The 20,308-nt window shown below is 43.0% G+C and overlaps 1 protein-coding gene across 2 annotated transcripts; it reads left to right on the top strand.

Moving 5' to 3' along the window:
- Positions 1–222: 222 nt before the first annotated feature.
- BHMT (betaine--homocysteine S-methyltransferase) lies at positions 223–18,434 on the top strand. 2 transcript variants are annotated; one of them, XM_060635476.3, is made up of 8 exons: positions 223–522; positions 1,890–2,022; positions 8,525–8,643; positions 9,591–9,782; positions 10,142–10,289; positions 13,613–13,795; positions 15,186–15,414; positions 17,124–18,434. In XM_060635476.3, exons 1-8 carry the CDS (start codon positions 490–492, stop codon positions 17,308–17,310), a joined length of 1,224 nt encoding a protein of 407 aa, XP_060491459.2. In that variant the 5' UTR covers positions 223–489; the 3' UTR covers positions 17,311–18,434. The 2 variants fall into 2 exon arrangements, with proteins under 2 accessions (XP_060491459.2, XP_060491458.2); XM_060635475.3 differs by lacking the exon at positions 223–522 and adding an exon at positions 734–1,114.
- Positions 18,435–20,308: the final 1,874 nt, after the last annotated feature.

Raw genomic sequence — 20,308 nt, 5'->3', positions numbered from 1 at the left:
GACAAATATTTGTGCATGAATGGAATTCTTAGGGGCCAACTCTGGTGACTTAAGTGGGTAACTGTGCATGATCCCAGACAAGAGAGAGATAAATCAGGGTCGGAACCCCTCGATGCGAGCGAGGGGGGTGAGGTGTTGGGGGGGGGGAGGGGACCGTGCATTGGTAGGTTAGAAACCTGAGCGAGTGGCAACCTCGTTATTTTATTTTACTTGTCTGTTTGCTCACCAATTTGAGAGAACAATCTCGATCCTCTCCTCCACAGGGCAAGTTCCCAGCGAGCCGCGGGACTCAATAAAAAAGCTGGGGGGGGCGTGTTCCCATGCGCAAGGCCCGCGTTGGACGCGCCAAGGCTGGGGAAACCCACCCCGCGCCCAGAACAGGATATAAAGAGCCTGGCTGCGGCGGTGGGGCAGCTCCCGGTTTCGCGCGGGGTAAAGCTCCCCTCGTCTGTCCGCATCCGTGCCTACTATCCACCGGACACCTCGAAAATGGCACCCGTTGGGGGCAAAAAGGCCAAGAGGGTGAGTCTACAGGGGACCCGAGGGCGCTCTCCATCCCAGCGGTGGCTCTGAGGCTCGACCCACCGGCCCCGCGCCCCAGCGTCAGGAAGTGCAGAGGGGTCCCCAGAGCCCGGCTGTGACCAGCAGGTGCTCTCAGAATTTCTCGGGCAGGACCCCAAGGTGCCTCTGAGCTCCCCCCAACACCCCTGCCCATATCCAGAGCGCGCCCTAGATCTACGTGACCCGGGGGGACACCCCCAGAGCTCCAAGACTCCCAACGTTTTCTGATTCCCGCACCAGAGCACTACCTCAGAGGTGGGCTCCTAGACCCACAGGCACGACTTCTCTTCCCGACATTGGTGGGACTAGGGAGCTCCTGGTGGCTTCCGGCTCCCCTGGCCACCCCGCGTCACTGCCCGCGCCGCTGGGCGCGCCCCTCTGCGCCCTGCGTGGGCAGGCCAGGGAGGCGCGCGGCCGCGGCTGCCAGACCGTTTCGTGCCCGCGCCTCGACGGGTGCAGCGGGGCCCCGGGGCCGCCTACCTGCCGCGTTTTGGGGTACGCCGCCGTCCGGGTCCCGCCGCAGCCCCAAGGCTCACGCGTTGGGTGGGCCATGGTAAGTTTGCACCCGCAGTATGATTTCTGTGATCACAATAAAATCAACCATTCAAGCCTCGGAAAAAAAAATGGGCACAGGGGCTGTAAGGTATTGAGTAAGGGATGTTAAAAAGATTGAAAAACCAAAACCCAGCAACTGCACCACCTGATTAACGACAAGCCTATCTCTTTCCTAGTTGGGATGAGCGTTCCAGTCCAGACTGTCTGCCTTGGGCTAGTTTGGGGAGTGGGGGGGGAGGGGTGGATGGATAGATGGATGGAGGAACAGACGGACTGTGGGACTATGGTTGGGGCTGGAGGGAGGAAGCAATATACTTGACCCTTGGGTGTCAAAGTACCCTGCCCCCGCCTGGCTGACAGAGGGCCCCAGGGACTGACAGACAGATGGGGCCAGGCCAAATGTAGGGGCTGTTAGAATAAAACTAGCTTTCACCATTTTAAGAATGTGTGCTTAAGTATTCATTTGAGGCTTTACAATAAAATATTTTCACTTAATCCTTCTGTAGCTATTTCTTCAAAGATAACATCCTCCCACCACATTCTTCAAAACTCTTATTGTGTTCTGAAAGACCCTCACCCCTAGCACATGTATACACATATTTTCATATTTTCATTATACGAGCATTCTGGATTTATAAATACATGTACTTTCTGTGAATTCTAAAGAAATCACACTTCTCAAGAATACCATAGCAAAAGTACTAAAAATAGAAAATTGTCTCAAACTCAAGTAACTCCCTTCCTTTGCCCCCCACCCCCATCTGTAATTTTAGGGCATCCTAGAACGTTTAAATGCTGGAGAAGTTGTGATTGGAGATGGAGGGTTTGTCTTTGCACTGGAGAAGAGGGGCTATGTGAAGGCAGGCCCCTGGACCCCAGAAGCCACAGTGGAACACCCAGAGGCAGGTTGGTGCATATAGCTCTCTTCTAAGTTCTCATAAAAGAATGCGACATCGACCAGTGTAGGAGCATGCCATCAAACACAGACATTCGTGGCACATTGTCCAACATTCATTATTGCCTGCTGGGCACTGTGCTAGGCATGTAAGTATAGATTCACAGGTTGGATGATCGCAATGGCCCTTCCTGTGGCTGTCACCTGTGTTTGCCTCTTGGTTCCTGCCCCTCGCCCTAGGTGAGTGTAGAACCTGGCTCACTGCTTTCCTCTCTGCCCTTCCCTCCCTCACCACTTGGGGTGAGTTCAGTGTCCATGCAGATGATCTGTCCAGAACTCTTCCTGTTAGTGCCTTGATCTCATCTCCAGTTGAACGTTTCCTCCACCCTCCACCTCAGCAATGCACTCCTAGACCTTGCCATCACCCCTAGCTGTCTGCTTTGGAAATCTCAATTACGAGGGCCCCATTTTCTAACCACCACCTTCTTTCTATCTTTCCTGCCGACTCTAATTCTCCCACTCCTCAGCCTCACCAAGATTCTCAGTCCTTCATCCCTTCCATGTCAGCATTTATTATCTATTCTGTCCCCATGTGTTCATCCCCCCTCCTTACCCACTTTAAGTTCCATGGCACAGCATCACTCACCGTCTGGTAGATAAGCCCTCCTCCATTGTACGTTTGCCAACTAGTTAAATGCATTATATACTAGCCCCATCCTATTTAAGTTCAACTATCTACCTGCCCTGCACCCATACCCATGTACCTTATTCTCACTTTACTCTTTTGACCACAGATCTCTTACGGGGACATACAAAGAGGGGAGGTGAGATGGAACATGAGGGAGATAATGCTGTCTTACAAGGCTTCTGCATCAACCTAAAGCAAGGGGGAAGACTTCATTTATTTTTTTTTAATGTGTATTTATTTATTTTGAGAGAGAGTGAGAGCAGGGGAGGGTCAGAGAGAGAGAGAGAGAGAGAGAGAGAGAAAGAGAGAAAGAAGGAATCCCAAGCAGGCTCCACACTGTCAGCACAGAGCCCAATGCGAGGCTCTATCCTCAGAACCGTGAAATCATGACCTGAGCCAAAATCAAGAGTCAAACCTTAACCAACTGAGCCACTCAGGTGCCCCAAACATTAATCTTTAAAAGAGAGAAATGGGCCACTTCTGCAGTCCCAGAGAATTCAGGGAGGAATCTGGGTTTTTAAGGTTATGAGTGAATCCACCCATATGTCTTCACCCCAATCTCAGGGTCCTTTGTCTTCCTGATCAGACCCTGACTGTGGCAGTAGAAGCCTTCTGTGGTTGATGATTCAACCTCTCTGACTCTCTGCTCCCTGTATAATTTAGTCCTGGGCCAGATCCTCAGCTTTTCTGCTTGCTAAAGCTACAAGAGGTGTTTCTTTATATACCACCCAGGAGATCCTCAGACTTTCAGACGTTGTCTTGAACTGGTGATGAATCACCCTTAACCTTTCATTGCCTTTCTCCAGTATGTTGGTGGTACCCAACAATAGCCATCCGATTCTAAAGTCTTTATAATTACTACTTCCTCTGAACCTTTCAAACATTTGAGATAGTACACCTGGTAGTACATTCCCGTCTAAGGGCATCTCATTCTAGTTCACCACAGGTGAAAGTTTTTAAACAATTGTACCACTAGAGCATGCTGGGAACTCTGTCACCCATGATGAGCTAGGTACTCATTACCAGCTGGCCAGAAGTGGAGATTTGTGCTCAGGAGTTTTAATGAGGAGTGCATTTATGAAATAACACTTCTAAGGGAGTGAGGGAAGCAGGATTGGGCAGAGGGAGGAATTACACTGTAATGCAGTTGTAACAGAGGCTTTGGCCAATTCCTCAGGAAGCTCTGGAGTTGGACAGGTGCTTCAGAGTACCCCCAAATTGAGACCGGGGAGCTGGATCTTTGTTCTCTCCTTACCAATAGACCAAGCTTTGCATGCGAACTATCAACCCTCTCCTCTTGTAGGAGAGAGCTTAGGCCCTGGGCAAAGAAGCACCCTTTGGCTTAGGGCACTTCCTAGAGAAGGTCTCAGAGGACAGCTAACAGTAGTCAACACTGTGAAAGAAGTGGACTCTTTCAGAGGAAACTGGAGGAAAATTTCTTGTGAATATTATACAGATTGAACAGTTGTCTTTAATGTTTATTAAAGAGCATATTTCAGTGAACTCAGTGATAAGGGATAGAAACTAACAAAGCATATAAACTAAGAGACAGTACAGCTTTACAATTAAGCATACTGATTTTGGATTCAGGCTAATTGAATCAAATTTTGACAGCCACTAGGCTGTGTGACCTTGGGGAAATTACTTAGCTTCTCTGGGACTCAGATTCCTCTTCTATAAAACTGAGATAATATTGACATCTACTTCAAAGGTTATAAGAATTAAATAAGTTGTATATAAAGTCTTTAAAATAGTGCCTGATGCATGTTAAACACTACAAGTATTAACTATTATTAAATTCATTGTTTCTTCTCTTGATAATATCTTATATAATATCTAGATAATAACTTCTCTATTTCTGCTAGAGAAGTACAGAAATTTTGTGTTCAAATCACACTATCCTGAAATAGTATTCAAAGGAAGAGGGCTATAGTCACACTGTTAAACCCAGCAAATATACACAACTTTCATATTTCCAAATAAATGTAGAAATAATGCTGTGTTCTACCCCTGAAGGAAGAAAGAAGGAAGGGAGGGAGGAATTCAGTAGGCTCGGGAAGCTAAAACAGCAGTAGTCCTCAAATTTTTATTGTACCAGCAGTCGGTTAAAAATTATAGGTTCCCAGCCTCCACTTAGACATTTGGATCTATTAGGTCTGTGAGTGGGTCCAGGAACCTGCATATTTATAATTGTCCCCAGGTGATAGCAAGGTGAACCATGCTTTGGGAAGCATTGCCATTAAAGGGTTTTAAGGAACACAATGGAATAATTAAGATACAAGAATGAGGTTTTAAAATATATCTATGGTCTGTTTCTTATTTTATTTTTTAATGTTTATTTATTTTTAAGAGAGAGAGACAGAGTGCGAGCAGGGGCAGAGCAGAGAGAGAGGGAGACACAGAATCTGAAGCAGGCTCCACACTCTGAGCTGTCAGCAGGGCTCGAACCCACAAACCATGAGATCATGACCTGAGCTGAAGAAGTCAGACGCTTAAACGAGTGAACCACCCAGGCGCCCCTCTATGGTTTGTTTCTTAAGGTCAGCTTGCTGGGTTAAACTCAATGAAATATTTCTTGAGCCAAGCTGATATTAATGATAAGCTACCTTTGTGCAAACTCTGCCATGTAAATAAAAGAAGGCTTTTATTTAAACCACAAGCTTTGAGGGGCGCCTAGATGGCTCAGTTGGTTAAACGTCGACTTTGGCTCAGGTCATGATCTTACGGTTTGTGAGTTTGAGCTCTATGTCTGGCTCTGTGCTGACAGCTCAGAGCCTGGAGCCTGCTTCGGATTCTGTGTCTCCCTCTCTCTCTTCCCCTTCCCTGCTCACATTCTGTCTCTCTCAAAAATAAATAAACATTTAAAAAAATTTTTTAAACCACAAGCTTCAATTTTATAAGTCACATTTTTTTTTTTAAGTTATGCATTAGAGGAGTTCGAGAGAAACTGCTCTGATATTGATTTTACTTTTATTAGTGCAGAAACAACATGTTTATCACTTGGCCCTCTGTTTCTTGAGTTTTTTTGTCTTATTTTAAGTGGACTAATTCTCCTACTAAAGTCTATGCCAAAAATTGTGGTTCTTGTACCCAGTGGAATTAGCAAAGAATTAAGGTTTGCTGGATCTGGAGTGGCATACGGAATCTGAATCCATATTAATTGCCCCCATGTGAGTCTAAGTGGGGTTATGCTTTTGAGAAGCTCTGCAGCTTTAAGAAGCATAGAAGAATATCAAATTGATTAAGAGCAAGGAGTTGGGTCACTGCCTTCTGGCAAAATTTAACAAAAGGGTATAAAATGCAGTGTAAAATATACATATACACAATTTGCCCGCTATTCCAGGGTTTTTTTTTTTTTATTATTTTTTTTTTAATTTTTTTTTGTAATGTGTATTTATTTTCGACAGAGACAGAGACAGAGACAGAGACAGAATGCAAGTGGGTTAGGGGCAGAGAGAGAGGGAGACACAGAATCCGAAGCAGGCTCCAGGCTCCGAGCTGTCAGCACAGAGCCTGACGCGGGGCTTGAACTCACCAGCTGTGAGATCACGACCGGAGCCGAAGTCGGACGCTCAACCGACTGAGCCACCCAGGCACCCCTATTCCAGGGTTTTTAAACAGAGTTTCTAAAAATCCACCTAAGGACCCCCTGGGTAGATTTCCCAATTATAAGCCATCTCATCCTAGTGTATGGGAAACCCCATCTATAGGCCCTTCACCCTGCTCCAACCACAGCAGCTCTGTGTTTGATTGATAAACAGGGACTGTGTATGAAGTGTTGTTAATTGGTTCCTTTTGCTAATTAAAACAAGTTTTAGTGGCGCCTGGGTGGCTAAGTCGCTTAAGTCTCCAACTCTTGGTTTCAGTTCAGGTCATGATCTCACAGTTGGTGGGTTCAGTCCGCACATGGAGCCCTGCCCGTCCGGCTCCACACTGACAACACGGAGCTGCTTGGGATTCTCTCGCTCTCAGAATAAATAAACTTCAAAAAACAAAAAAGAAAAACAAAACAAGTTTGAAGTTTCCTCATTTAAGCAAGCTTCTAAGTTCCCACTCAGGACTAGAGTTTCCAGGCTTAGAAACCCATTTTCTGAAATTCAAAAGCTTTTTTGCTTCACTTGCTCACTGAAAAACAAAACTGAGCTTCCTATGTTCTCTGCCCTCTACTAGGTAGCTAGGATGCAAAGACACCAGACTCCTCTTCCATAAAGGGCTAAGGGCTCCAGTGTCCTAATAATTTCCTAGCCTCTAATGCAGTCCCTCCCAGACCTTTTGACTTTTAACCTTTTTACTTTTAAAGGCCTCTGAAATGTCAAAATAGATTTCAGGGGCTGACACAGGATTGCCGACTTCTTACTTTGCCCAGTTGATTCTCCTGACAAAAACGAACACCTGTGAAGTCTCACTATCATTTTATAAAAACAGCATTTTGGGGCACCTGGATGGCTCAGTCAATTGAGCATCCAACTCTTGATTTCGGCTCAGGTCATGATCCCTGGGCCATGGGATTGTGGGATTGAGCCCCACATTGGGGCTCCATGCTGAGTGTGGAGCCTGCTTAAGATTCTCTCTGCCCCTCTCCCTGGCTCACACTCTCTCTAAGATAAACAAATAGGGTTGCCTGGGTGGCTGTCAGTTGAGTGTCCAACTTTGGCTCAGGTCCTGGTCCTGTGGTTCATGGTTCTTGAGTTCGGGTACCATGTGCAACTTATTGCTGTCATTGGAGCCTGCTTCAGACCCTCCACCCTCTTCCCTCTGTCTGCCCTCACCTGTGGGCACTCTCACCTGAGAGGCTCCTGTGCACTATCTCAAAAATAAAACAAAATATCAGCATCATAAATAAATAGATAGATAGATCGATAGATAGATAGATAGATAGATAGATAGATAAAATAGAGCATTTTCCCAGTCATAGTCTTTATTTTTATTTCCCAAAATAAAGTAGAGCATTTTGGTGGTTTTCAACAAAACTGCAGATAAGAATCAGTTGGAGAAACACAAACACACAAAATCTATGCCCTGCCCCCACACCGATTAAATTAGAATATTTGCGAATTTGGCCCTAGCATCCATTGGTTTTAAAAAGCTTGCAGAGTGTCTAATGGGGAACCAGAGTTTAGGACTACTATTTAAAGCAAAGGTAGTTCCTTAAAATGAGTTTATTTGATCAAATGGGGGGGAAAGCCCCATATTTTCTTTAGCCTGTAAAAACTATTCATCCACAGACGTATGCTTGGGAACCTTGTTCCAATTCTTAGTCCACTCTACTACCAAAATTATCTTTCAAAAACAGTGAACCAATAACATCATTCAATTGCTTACAAACTGCTGGTGTTTCTCCGAACCTGTGGTCTGCAGCCCAGACTCCTTAGGATGATGTTCTAGGCCCTTGGTACTCTGTCAGCCGGCCCACCTCTCCACCTGCCTCTCCTACTACTTCTCTTATACATCCTCAACTCCAGCTTCTCAGACTACGTGCTGCACCCCCAAATGCCAAGCCTACTCCTGCCTCCTTTTTGTTCAAGCCCTTACCTCTGTAGGGAATGCCTTTCCCCACTTTCTCTGCCCAGCAAAAATGTTCAAATGATGATTCCTCCCTTGTGGGATCTCCCTCTTCCCTTCACCGCACGTGCATGGTAGAAATAATCTCTTCTTCTTAACGAGAGACCCCAGAGCTACCTCTCATTAGCCCCCAGCATGCACCAATGCCCAGCAACCAGGAATGTGAGCAGATGTTTTCACATCTGTTTATGTGATAGCCTTTTGAGAACATCACGGGTGATAAACTGATAGTAATTAATACCTCTCCTCATTTAATCTCCCAGTTCGCCAGCTTCATCGAGAGTTCCTCAGAGCTGGATCCAATGTCATGCAAACCTTCACCTTTTATGCAAGCGAAGACAAGCTGGAGAACAGGGGAAACTATGTTGCAGAGAAAATATCCGTGAGTAAAACCATACATGGCATTCTTTGAAGGGCCTAGTAGACACATATGTCATCACAGAAGTTCTTGTAGAGAAAAATGTTGCGCCGCTTCAGGGTTTTTAGATAATACAGAAATGAGATATGTGTGAACAACTCTTCTAGGTTTTAGCTGGAGTCCTCAAAATTGACAGAAAAGCATTTAATGAAGCAGGTCAAAGAAGGGGGTGGTTAATGATGAGCGATTCTCTCAGTCTCCTAAGTTGCTGAGAGGGTAACCTAACAAATTCTTACACCCTTAAAGGTTTTTAATGTGGCACAGTGTAGGGGAAGGGTCAAAGGCACAAGGGGGCAGTGACCCTGGAATCTTCCTGGCTCAGCTATAATCAACCTTGTTGTGTTGGGCAAACCATTCAACTATGCCATCAAAGCGACAACTTCTTGATCCCTAAAATGAAAAAGAAGTTCCAACATTCCATGAGTCTGTGTGACTTACAGCACTGGGGTTTAGTGAAGACAAGTGTCAATTTTTAATGCCTACGTAATTAGAAAATACCTTGTGATTATCTGTTAATTAAGAAAATACATAATGACAAAAAGTCATGAATTCTGTCATCATTTTAATGATGTCATCATCAACATCGTCATCACCACTATTTGCTAGATATTTCTCTAAGTGCAGCTTAGGCATTAGAAGATACCAGATCCTTTTATTTAAGATTTTTACCCTCTCCCAGATCATTAGTATGTAATATCCTATGTGCTATCATTGGATTTATTGTTTTCATTACTACTATTGGTGTTGTTACTGCAAATTGTTCAACTTGGTAATATGAACTATTCTGTCCCTGTTATTTTCTAGAATAAAATCTCTATTGTAACATACAACTGAGATGTGGATATTTGAATAATAATTTGGTTTCAACTTCACATGAAAATGTTGATATATCATATAATCATCCATTTTAGGGGCAGAAAGTCAACGAAGCTGCTTGTGACATTGCCCGGCAAGTGGCTGATGAGGGAGACGCTTTGGTGGCAGGAGGTGTGAGCCAGACGCCTTCGTACCTTAGTTGCAAGAGTGAAGCTGAAGTTAAGAAAGTATTTCAGCAACAGTTAGAGGTCTTTTTGAAGAAGAATGTGGATTTCTTGATTGCAGAGGTAAACGAAGATATCACCAAAGATGAGACATAGACGCTTAGTACATTTTCTCTACCTTTTGCTTTTGTGGGGAGCAGGGGAGATTAGGTGCCAATCATGGCTAGCAATATTTAGTATTAAAATCTTTTTTCCAATTTAAGCTTTCTAGTGAATTTGATTCACTTAATCTAATAAAGTGTTCTTCAAACCTTTTGACTGCAATTCACAGTCATCAACGGTCTGTGGCATTTAAAAAATGCTAATGGGTCACACTCAAAATGTGAAGATGATTCAACTAGTGATAATTATTAAGCAGTAAAACACGTTTTCTAACTGGGGAGAAACAAGAATAAAAGTACGTCAACCTGATCTTATTTCAGTATTTTGAACATGTGGAAGAGGCTGTGTGGGCAGTCGAAGCCTTGAAAGCATCCGGGAAACCTGTGGCAGCTACCATGTGCATCGGCCCAGAGGGAGATTTGCATGGCGTCAGCCCTGGCGAGTGTGCAGTGCGCCTTGTTAAAGCAGGTGATGACGCATTTTGACCAGTTGACAATTAGTGAGTCTTTTAAAATTACGTAAGGGACACCTGGGTGGCTCAGTTGGTTATGAGTTCTACTTCCGCTCAGGTCATGATCTCACTGTGTGGTTCCTGGGTTGGAACCCGCATGAGCCTCTGGGCTTTGAGCCTGCAAAGCCTGCTTCGGATCCCCCGCCTCCCTCTCTCCCTGCCCCTCCCCCAAACTGGCTTTCACACGCACATTCTTTCTTGCTCTCAAAAAATAAAATAAACAAATAATAAAATTACATACAAATGTAGGTCCACCTGTTAGTCCTATATACTACTTTTGCTTAAAGGAAAACAAAATTTGCTCTTCTAGGAGTATTGATAATAATATTGAGTCCAAAAGAGAAAAAAGTAAAATAAAGTAAAAAGTACACACACCAGCCTTTTCAAAGGGGCCACTAGACCTACACTGAAGGTTTAATACCTAGAAATGAGAAGAGTTTCAGTAAATCAAAAGGAGCATTAGAAAAACATGTTTTATTTTAAACCTAAATTGAGGCCTTTAAACACATACAAAAAGCAAAGCATATCAGACTTAAAAGTTCAGTTGTTTTCTTTGCCAGAGTTTTTCCATTTTCGTAAATTACTGATATGCTTCGCTTTTTGTAATCAGTATAATGAACTTAAAATAATTTGGTATGAAATACTGACTAACTTATCTTTTTCAATAATTTCCATTCCTAACATTGGGTTTCATTTCAATTAGGGAAAACTCACAAAATGTTTTCAAAGCTGCCTCACTTTATTATTCTTTTTAATGTTTATCTTTGAGAGAGAGAGAGAAGGCAGGCGAGCTGGGGAGGGGCAGAGAGAATCCAAAGCAGACTCCAGGCTCTGAGCTGTCAGCACAGGGCCCAACGTGGGGCTTGAAGCCACGAACCGCGAGACCATGACCCAGGCCGAAGTCAGACACCCAACCCACTGAGCCACCCAGGCGCCCGTCAAAGCTGCCTCATTTTAAATGCAAGGCATAGCTCAGGGTCAGTGGAAGAGTCCAACTCACTCTGAGGAACAGAGACACTATGTTTGGCCACGTTTCATTTCTGATTTTTATCCAACTCCTGATATTTCATAAAAGTCACTTCATACTTGTCATTAACAATAACAATTATTTAGATTTAGGAATGAGGCTATATAATCCTAAATTTTGGGGGGGAAATGTGACAATGGGGGGGGAGGAGAAGCAAGTTAACTTGTTTCAAAAAGATCAGAAGAGGCTTTCATGACCCCTATTGTTAATTGGCAGAGATTCGTGGCCTGCATCTAATTCTGCCCCCACCATTCCATTCAAGGTAGGTGGCCATGGTGCTTGACATCACTGTGCCACTTATCTCTTTTGTGTATCGCTTTAATGTCTGACTCACTAGACTGTAAGGTCAAAGAAGGCAGAGACTGTGTCTGTCTGGCTCAGCACTGAGTGCCCTGTGCCTAGCACAGCACCTGGCACAAAATAGGTCCTTAATTAATATCAGCCTAATAACTCCAGTCCACCTTCCAATGTTAGCTCAAATTCTACCTCCACATCCCTATACATCACCACACATACCCCAAGTAAACACTCCCTCCTCTCAGCAACTAGAACACTTTCTACTTACACCACTCATTTGGAATATCCTCGGTGAGCATCTTCTAATCTGTGAGAACATTATTAGGGTTCTGTAGTGAAATATATTTAGAAAGTGCTGTGTTAAATCAAGTCACACAGGTCTCTTTACTACAGAATTTCTCAGAGCCTTAGTGCTTTCTTAGGCGGTGCATATACTTAAAATTGGAAAAATACACAGAATTTCTCAGAGCCTTTGATATGTTTGTGTATAGCAGCAGTCTCCAAGAAGGGGATATAGGAAACAGCTACTTCCTCACGAGTGACCATAGAGCCTTGTTTTCAGGGAGCAAACCTAAGGAAGCCCTTTGTGTCAAACCTTATGAAACCCTTGGTGTCAGGGACCATGTCCTATATTTATATTTCTCTATAATCCCTTAAAAGGACTCTTATACCTAATAGATATCCAAGAGGTAACCAACATAGGATTAATTCATTAGTGTAATGAAGTCAAACAAGGAAAGAGAAACTCTGGCAGCAGAACATCCAAAAAAAGAAGATGAAGATAAAGAAGATGAAGAAGATGAAGAAGAAGAAGAAGAAGAAGAAGAAGAAGAAGAAGAAGAAGAAGAAAGAGGAGGAGAAGGAGAAGGAGAAGGAAAAGAAGAAGCAGCAGAAGAAAGAAAGGAAGAAAGAAAGAAAGAAAGAAAGAAAGAAAGAAAGAAAGAAAAAGAAAGAAAATAAAGGTAGTCAAGATCCAAGTGAAGATATTAAGTAAGCTGTTGAATATTTAAGTCTGGGACCCAAAGGAGAGGTCACGGTTAGAGAGAGAAATTTGGAGAGTTCTGGATATAGATCATACTGAAAGCCCTGGGACTGGAAAGGAAATGTAGGAGAAGAAAAGATGGCCCACTGGGACCCTAGGACATTGCAAGATTGAAAGGTTCAACCTTGAGGGGGTTGGCACCTAACGCCCAAAGAAAGCAGCCAGTGAGGTAGGAGCACCACTGAGAGAGCATGAGAAGCCAAGAAAAGGGGAGTGTTGATGAAGGAGGGGATGGCCCACTAGGATGATGCTGCCCAGACATTGCATCAGATGAGAACAGAGGGACAACAACTGGATTTGGTAAGATCAAGGTCACTGGTGCTCTTGGACAAAAAACTGATTCAGAGAAATAACAGGAGGGAGGATTGGAACAAGAATGAAGGAGCAAACTGCAGACCCAGCCCAGTGAAAACCGCTGAGATGCTTGCCCCTGAACGCTGGATGCCGTGGCTTGTGGCATCAGCTTAGCTGCTCCCAGAATCTGGATTAGTGATATTTTTAAATTGGCCTGATGAAAGGGAACACTGATCTTCAAGTGAGTGGTATGGTAACCACGAGCTGGGAGTGTTAAAAAATTATTGTGTCAAGATTGAAAAGTTGACTTCTAAAATTTGTAGTTAAAAAAAAAAACAACCTCTAATAATGATTTTTTGGAAAAAAGATGGACAGCCAAGTGTACATAAATGACACTTCAGTTGTAACAGATTCTTCACAACACTTTTCCCAGAAAGCCCTTGCTGCCTGTTAGTAATCATTCCCATGCAGAAGTAAGCTAGGTTCGCAAGGAAGCAAGAATCGAAGGCTGTATTTGTAATTGACTGTTTCAAATAAAAGCTCCTTGATTAAGAGAGGAGAGTTGGGGCCACTGGTTATCTGATAAATCCCTAAAGCTCAGTTGTTCTTCCCACTTGCAGGAGCTTCCATCGTTGGCGTGAACTGCCATTTTGACCCCACAATTAGTTTACAAACAGTGAAGCTCATGAAAGAAGGCTTGGAGGCTGCCCGACTGAAAGCCCACCTGATGAGTCAGCCCTTGGCCTACCACACTCCTGACTGCAACAAGCAGGGATTTATTGATCTACCAGAATTCCCCTTTGGTAAGACAGACATTTTATAAATTATCTCAATGTCTTGATGTTTGACAAATTCCAAATCTATAGCCATAGAGCTTTGTCATAGCAAAGAAATGGCAGCATATCTCATCTCTTGCCCTCAGTGTCTCTCCCTGCAGCCAAAAGCCCTTTGATATTTGACCACAGTAGAAGGAAAAGATGGAACCGACAAGCAAAAAAGATCTCTGAACCTTTTAGCTGTAGGCTGGTAAAAAGGATGCCCTTCCGGGTGCGATCAGCAAAGACTTTGGTTCTGGTTCCAGCTCTGTCGCTGAGTTATGTAACCTTAGCAAAACCACTTAGTTCTAAACCTTAATTTTCTCATCAGAAGAATTAAAAGGATGGACCGGTTTATGTCCAAGTTACTTTTCCCCTGTTCTTGAGGGCAAGGAGGAGATACCATCACTAGGTTACTGTATAACAACTTTGAATGAAGAGGCTGAGCAGATGCAGGGAGGGAATACTTGGCAGTCTAGGAAAAGGGGTCAAGCATGTGTGGGAAGTCGGGTGTGTCCACCTGAAAATCCAGCCAGAGAGATCACCAGGGCCAGAGTTTGGCCAGCTTCTACTCCATTCTAAGGTCCTTAGATACTATATTTTATAGGGACCCTCAGAGAAGTAAGGTATTATAACATAATCCATCTAGAAGAACCATGGATAAAGAATGGCAAAGCGTCTGTGTTATTGGCATAGAACAAATTATCGCAAAATTTAGTGCCTTTAAACAACAAACAGTTATTATATCTCAGAGTTTCTGTGGGTCATGAATTTGGGAGCAGCCTAGCTGGATAGTTTTTGCTCAGCATCCCTTATGAGGTTGCAGTCCAGATACTGGTCAGGTTTGTAGTCCTCTGAAGACCTGATGAGAGCTAGGGAATCTACTTCCAAGCTCCCTTCGTTGGCTGTTGGGAATAGGTGTTAGTGTCTTGCTGTTCTGTTAAACAGAACTGGAGGCCTCAGTTCCTTAAATTATTGGCCTTACCATTGTGATGCTTGAGTGTTCTCACAACATGCAGTTGTTCAAAGAGAACAAGAGAGATTGAGACAGAAACCGTAATGCCTTGTATAACCTAGCCTCAGAAGTCACCAACCATGCCTTCTGACCTATTCTATTGGTCTCTCAGACCAACCTGATATGAGAGGGGACTACACAGGGTAAAGACATAAGAGGGCAGGAATCATTGGGAACCATCTTGAAGGTTGGCTATCACAGCATTTAAAAATGGACATGTAAACACCAATTAGCTAATAATTTTAAAAAGTAAAGAAGCGAATGTTAACAACTTATTTAATTCAGTTCTTGAAAATTACATACTTATTATAGCTGTTTATTTTGAATATTTTTTTAAAAAAAGAATTCACTCCATTACTACAGGACTGGAGCCCAGAGTTGCAACAAGATGGGACATTCAGAAATATGCCAGAGAGGCCTACAAGCTGGGGGTCAGATACATTGGTGGGTGCTGTGGATTTGAGCCCTACCACATCCGGGCGATTGCAGAAGAGCTGGCCCCAGAAAGGGGATTTTTGCCGCCAGCTTCAGAAAAGCATGGCAGCTGGGGAAGTGGTTTGGATATGCACACCAAACCATGGATTAGAGCCAGGTAAGAACCTTTAAACTGTATTTGCCAAACCAAACTCATTTGGATTATGAGTATGTCCAAGTGAGGTCACAACAAAGAGTATAGATAATTTGCTGCATGATGATAAATAATGTTATCCTCCTTAAATTCTTTCATAGAGATGTTTATAAAATAGCCTATGTAGTGATCTCTGGCTTTAGAATATAAGTAATATAAATTGCAGTGAAGTGTGATTTCATGTTCTGGGCTAGAACCATGTGGTAGACACTGAACAACATTTAATCAATTGGTTGTTAAGATTTAAGTATGAGTTAGGACACCTGGGTGACTCAGTCCATTGGACATCTGACTCTCGGTTTTAGCTCATCTCATGGTTTGTGAGTTCAAGCCCTGTGCTGAGCCTCGCATTAAGCCCCACGTAGGGCTCCATGCTAAAAGTATGGAGTCTGCTTGGGATTCTCCTCTGCCTCTCTCTCTGCCCTTCCTCTGCTCACTTATGCTGTCTCTCTCTCTCTGTCTCTCAAAATAAATAAATAAACTTAAAAATTGTTTTAGTAAAAAGATTTAAGTATAAATTAAATGTAAAAAATATTAATTAAGTGCTTGTTCTGTGCCAACCACAATCTTGGAGCTGGGAATACAGTGGAGAATAAAATAGGTCTTTGCCCTCAGAGCTTACACCCCAGTGGGGGAGATGAACAATAAACAAATATTTTACATTGGGCAATGTGCAAGGCACTGGGAAAATACACATGAAAAGCTGGCTAGAGAATCTCAGTCTACTAGGGAAAATGGGTAAGAAAGCCAATGTATTATACTGCAGTAACTGCTTTGGTAGAGGCACAGATTTAGAAAGTGACAAGAGAAAGGAATGGCCATCTCTGCCAAATAGAAAGATATTTTAGAGGAAGGGATTTTGGGGGGCTGTATTTTGAAGGGCTAAGTAGCCACGAGATAAAGAAGAGGGTGGGGGACGAGCACCAAGCAGAGGGGCAGTTCCACTCCATTCAGCTAATATTGATTGTATACAACTATATCAAGACACGGGTGTGGACACAGAAGTAGCAAGAACAAGGCATAGGCCTGTCCCCAAGGAGTTAACAGACTAGTAGGCAGAGAGACAAACAGGTGAGTTCAAGTTGGCTTAGCAAGTTCAAGTTGGCTTAGCAAGTTCAAGTATGAAGATATGCAAAGGTGCTATGGGGTCTGAGCTAATGGCCCAGGAGGGCAAAAGGCAGAGGAGGGTGAATGAAGAATTTCTTTTTTGTGTTTTAAATGTCTATTGATTTATTTTGAGAGAGAAGACGAACAGGGTAGGGAGGTAGTGAAGGAGGGCAGGGGTGGGGGGGGGGGAGGTAGAGAGAGAGAGAGAGAGAGAGAGAGAGAGAGAGGAAAGAGAGGATCCCAAGCAGGCTCCATGCCAGAGGGTGGAGCCCCACACGGGGCTTGATCTCACAGTTGTGAGATCATGACCTGAGCAGAAATCAAGAGTAGGACGCTTAACCAACTGAGCCACCCAGGCACCCCATTTGTATGCATATATTTAAAAAAATAATTTCAAAGTAATTTTAGCCTATAGAGCCTTAAAAAAATTGTAGTTCAGATTAATAAATGTGTTTTAATGGACATACTCTCAAGAGTCCAAAGACAGCTCTGTGGAGGTATATTCTAGCTCAGTGACATAGATACAGATGCTCAGGAAGGAGTCTAATGTGTGTTTGTTCACCCAGGGCCAGGAAGGAATACTGGGAGAATCTTCGGATAGCCTCGGGCAGGCCATACAACCCTTCAATGTCAAAGCCTGATGCCTGGGGGGTGACCAAAGGAACAGCTGAGCTGATGCAGCAGAAAGAAGCCACCAGTGAGCAGCAGCTCAGAGAGCTCTTTGAAAAACAGAAATTCAAATCTGCACAGTAACCTCAGTGGAAACCATCTTCAGTGACTTTTATGTTTGGGCCACAGTTCCCCCAAATCAGGAAAAGACGGTTTAAAAGCAATGCTTATGTTAATGCTAGGCTACACATAAAACTGGTAGGAGCTGAACAATACAGAACTATAAATAATAGCACTTGACGATTTTAAAAGTATCGTTTAGAAATTTACTTACAAGCAAAATAAATAAGAAGTACATCTTAAGCAGTTTCCCTTATACCAAGTATAAGGTATTAGGGAAATCACTGTGGCCAAGGAAAAGTTATTCAGATATTCATTCCTACTTCAAGACGTTTGCAGCCTAGTAAGGAGAATGAGACAGGAGCTGTCATGACAGATAAAGTGCTATAGGGAAGTGACTTCCAAGTCCTTTTGAACATGACCCTTAGTAAGAAACAAAAGTTTTCGAATAACCCAGTAAAGCACACACTATACAACCACTGAAATAAAATGTGAGATCCATTTTGGCATTTTCTATTCTATTCCTTTCCATCCTATCTCAGTGATAAAACATGCTAGTTGTGACCCTACAAATTGATTTTATGACCCATTAGTGGGTTTTGACCCACGGTTTGAAAAACAACTGTTATGGAACACTTGAGATATGGGGATTTTGCTAGTTCTTTAAGTTTGTTCTTAGCAAATCACTCATGTGGGACCTGATCAATAAGTATCAAAAGACCAGAATCCTGCTCTCAGAGTTCCAGAGTTGTTCTCTCTCTTTCCTGACCCATTTCTACTGCTAAAAAATGTATAGACCAATGGGGAGGGGAAAGGAGGCATCAGTATCTAGATTTTCTCCATCCTGCTCAAAAATGGATCCACCTAAATGCCTTTAGTCAGTAAGGCTGAGGAACAGTGAGTTTGTATTACATCGGTTGCTTTAAAAAAGGTATAATAGGGGCACCTGGTGGTTCAGTCAGTTGAGCATCGGACTTCAGCTCAAGTCATGATCTCACAGTTCGTGGGTTCAAGCCCCTCAACCGGCTGTGTGCTGACAGCTCAGAGCCTGGAGTCTGCTTCAGATTCTGTGTCTCCCTCTCTCTCTGTCCCTCCCTTGCTGGTGCTCTGTCTCTCTCTCTCTCTCTCTCTCTCTCCCAAAAATAAATGAATATTAAAAAAATTTTTGTAAGTATAATAAAGAAAAAAATAGGGATTCTCCAAACTCTTATCCAAGTTGCCTAGATTGAGAACTCTGATATTTTTACATGATAACATCTACTCTCCCATGAGACCTCATGCCTGAAGATGCAAGACATTAGCATAAACATGGCTATTCTCAATGTATGAAAAGTTCATGCTGCTTTCTACACATTCTTGGGCTAGGTGTTTTGAAATGTAATTTCTTCAGCTATTAAAAAAGAAGAGCAGTGAGACTACCTTGATTCTTATTTTCATTCTCTAATTTGCTTAAGTTTTACGTGAAATTTCTATGCATCAGTTTATTCATCTATTTTAAAAAATAACGACCTTCCTACTTCACAAGTATTTGAGTTTTAAAGGAGAAGGCAGCAGTATTTAAGGGGAAAGAAATTTCCGGAATTTTCTTGCTAAGATAATTAGTAATCCATCCTTATCTTCCAGTGCATAGAAATAAAGCCAAAGGAATATGGCTTTCAGAGGCTGCATGTGGTTGAGGTGAAATAAAAGGAGAATGAATGTCATTCAAAAAAAAAAATAAAAGTTGCTATCTACCATTTCTCACAAATCAGGTTTGGTATCTCATACTTCATTCATAGTTGATAGAAACTTCTATTCAACTTACTGTTCTATTATAGTATAAGATAGATGACCCTTTAGTACTCTTTTCAGAACTTTATTGCCACACAAAACATAATTTCTAATCATTCTTATATCCTTTGATTTAAAAAATATTTTCCTCAAAAGGAACTATACTGGATGTGCTTGAATAGAACTATATGCCAACACTGCCTCCTAGCGGCATATTTCCTATACTGAAAAATTTTTTTGAAATTCAACCCCTGCACCAAGTGTATTAGTTTTATTTCCTAAAATCTTGCTCATTAAAAGGAAGGCTTGTTTAATACCTAGGAGTTTCTTCAAGTTAAATTTAAAGACATTTCTTACTGGTAAAGGTATTTTTATGGAATCAGCCAGAGGGACCCTAAAGATCAGGAGTCCAAACTCTCCCTTTTAAGGATAAGATACCTAAGGTAGGATGCCAAGTCAGAAAGGACTTCTTGCTAGTCCCAGACTGCTGAGAAAGACGGTTTTAGCTTGGATCGGTGGTTGGAGGAGGGTGGAACCAGGACATACAGCTCACAAAATTAGGCAGTCCATCCTCCAACCCAGAAATAAAGATCCTTGCATTACTCAGAGTCTATGTAAACTCACTGAATATATGGTTTGCAGTTTATGGCCCTACACTTCTTTACAATGCAGCAAAGTGACTTTGGATAAGGAAGCCCTGGGAAAACGGACCCATAATGGAGACAGAAATGGACGGGAAAGAATCAAAAGCTTACGTTTCCAACTTCTCCAGAGGGGGGCAGCAGGTCACCAGCAGGGAAGGCCTGAGGAGCCCTAGTTTGCTTTGAAGTGAAGTTATTGCATCAGAATAAACGAGCACGACATGGCAGAGGTATCTTTAGCCCTGTTTTTTGTTTTGGTCAGTTTTTTCCTAAGATACATGGATCTTTGAATCCCATCCAGCACAACTCACCCAGCAAAGATAGCCTTACATGTGTCCATTTCCCCCCAAGATTGTTCTTTTTCCCGGCTCGCACATAGCTTGGCTGAAATCATTACACAGACTGTTTTCCCAAACAGCCGCCCGTTAGTCAGTAACATTCCCTTGCCCAGTGTGCCGGCTGCCAGGTAGACAACCCTAATTCTTACCCATTAAAGGAGGAAGAAGTCAGTTTGAAGTAAAATAGAAGATGCCTACCAACTGCTTCGGGAGTAGTATGCCTGACAGTTCTGACAAACAACAGAATTAGAGAAAGCCAAGGCCCAGCACTTC

Source organism: Panthera onca, chromosome A1 (genome assembly GCF_046562875.1).
Source record: "Panthera onca isolate mPanOnc1 chromosome A1, mPanOnc1 haplotype 2, whole genome shotgun sequence".
Taxonomy (NCBI): Eukaryota; Metazoa; Chordata; class Mammalia; order Carnivora; family Felidae; genus Panthera; species Panthera onca.
This window is presented reverse-complemented; position numbering and strand designations above follow the sequence as displayed.

Coding starts and splice junctions, on each gene's coding strand:
- BHMT (XM_060635476.3), top strand. CDS start 490: ATGGCACCCGTTGGGGGCAAAAAGGCCAAGAGG. Junction 523..1,889: donor GGGGCAAAAAGGCCAAGAGG/GTGAGTCTACAG, acceptor CTGTAATTTTAG/GGCATCCTAGAACGTTTAAA. Junction 2,023..8,524: donor AGTGGAACACCCAGAGGCAG/GTTGGTGCATAT, acceptor TTAATCTCCCAG/TTCGCCAGCTTCATCGAGAG.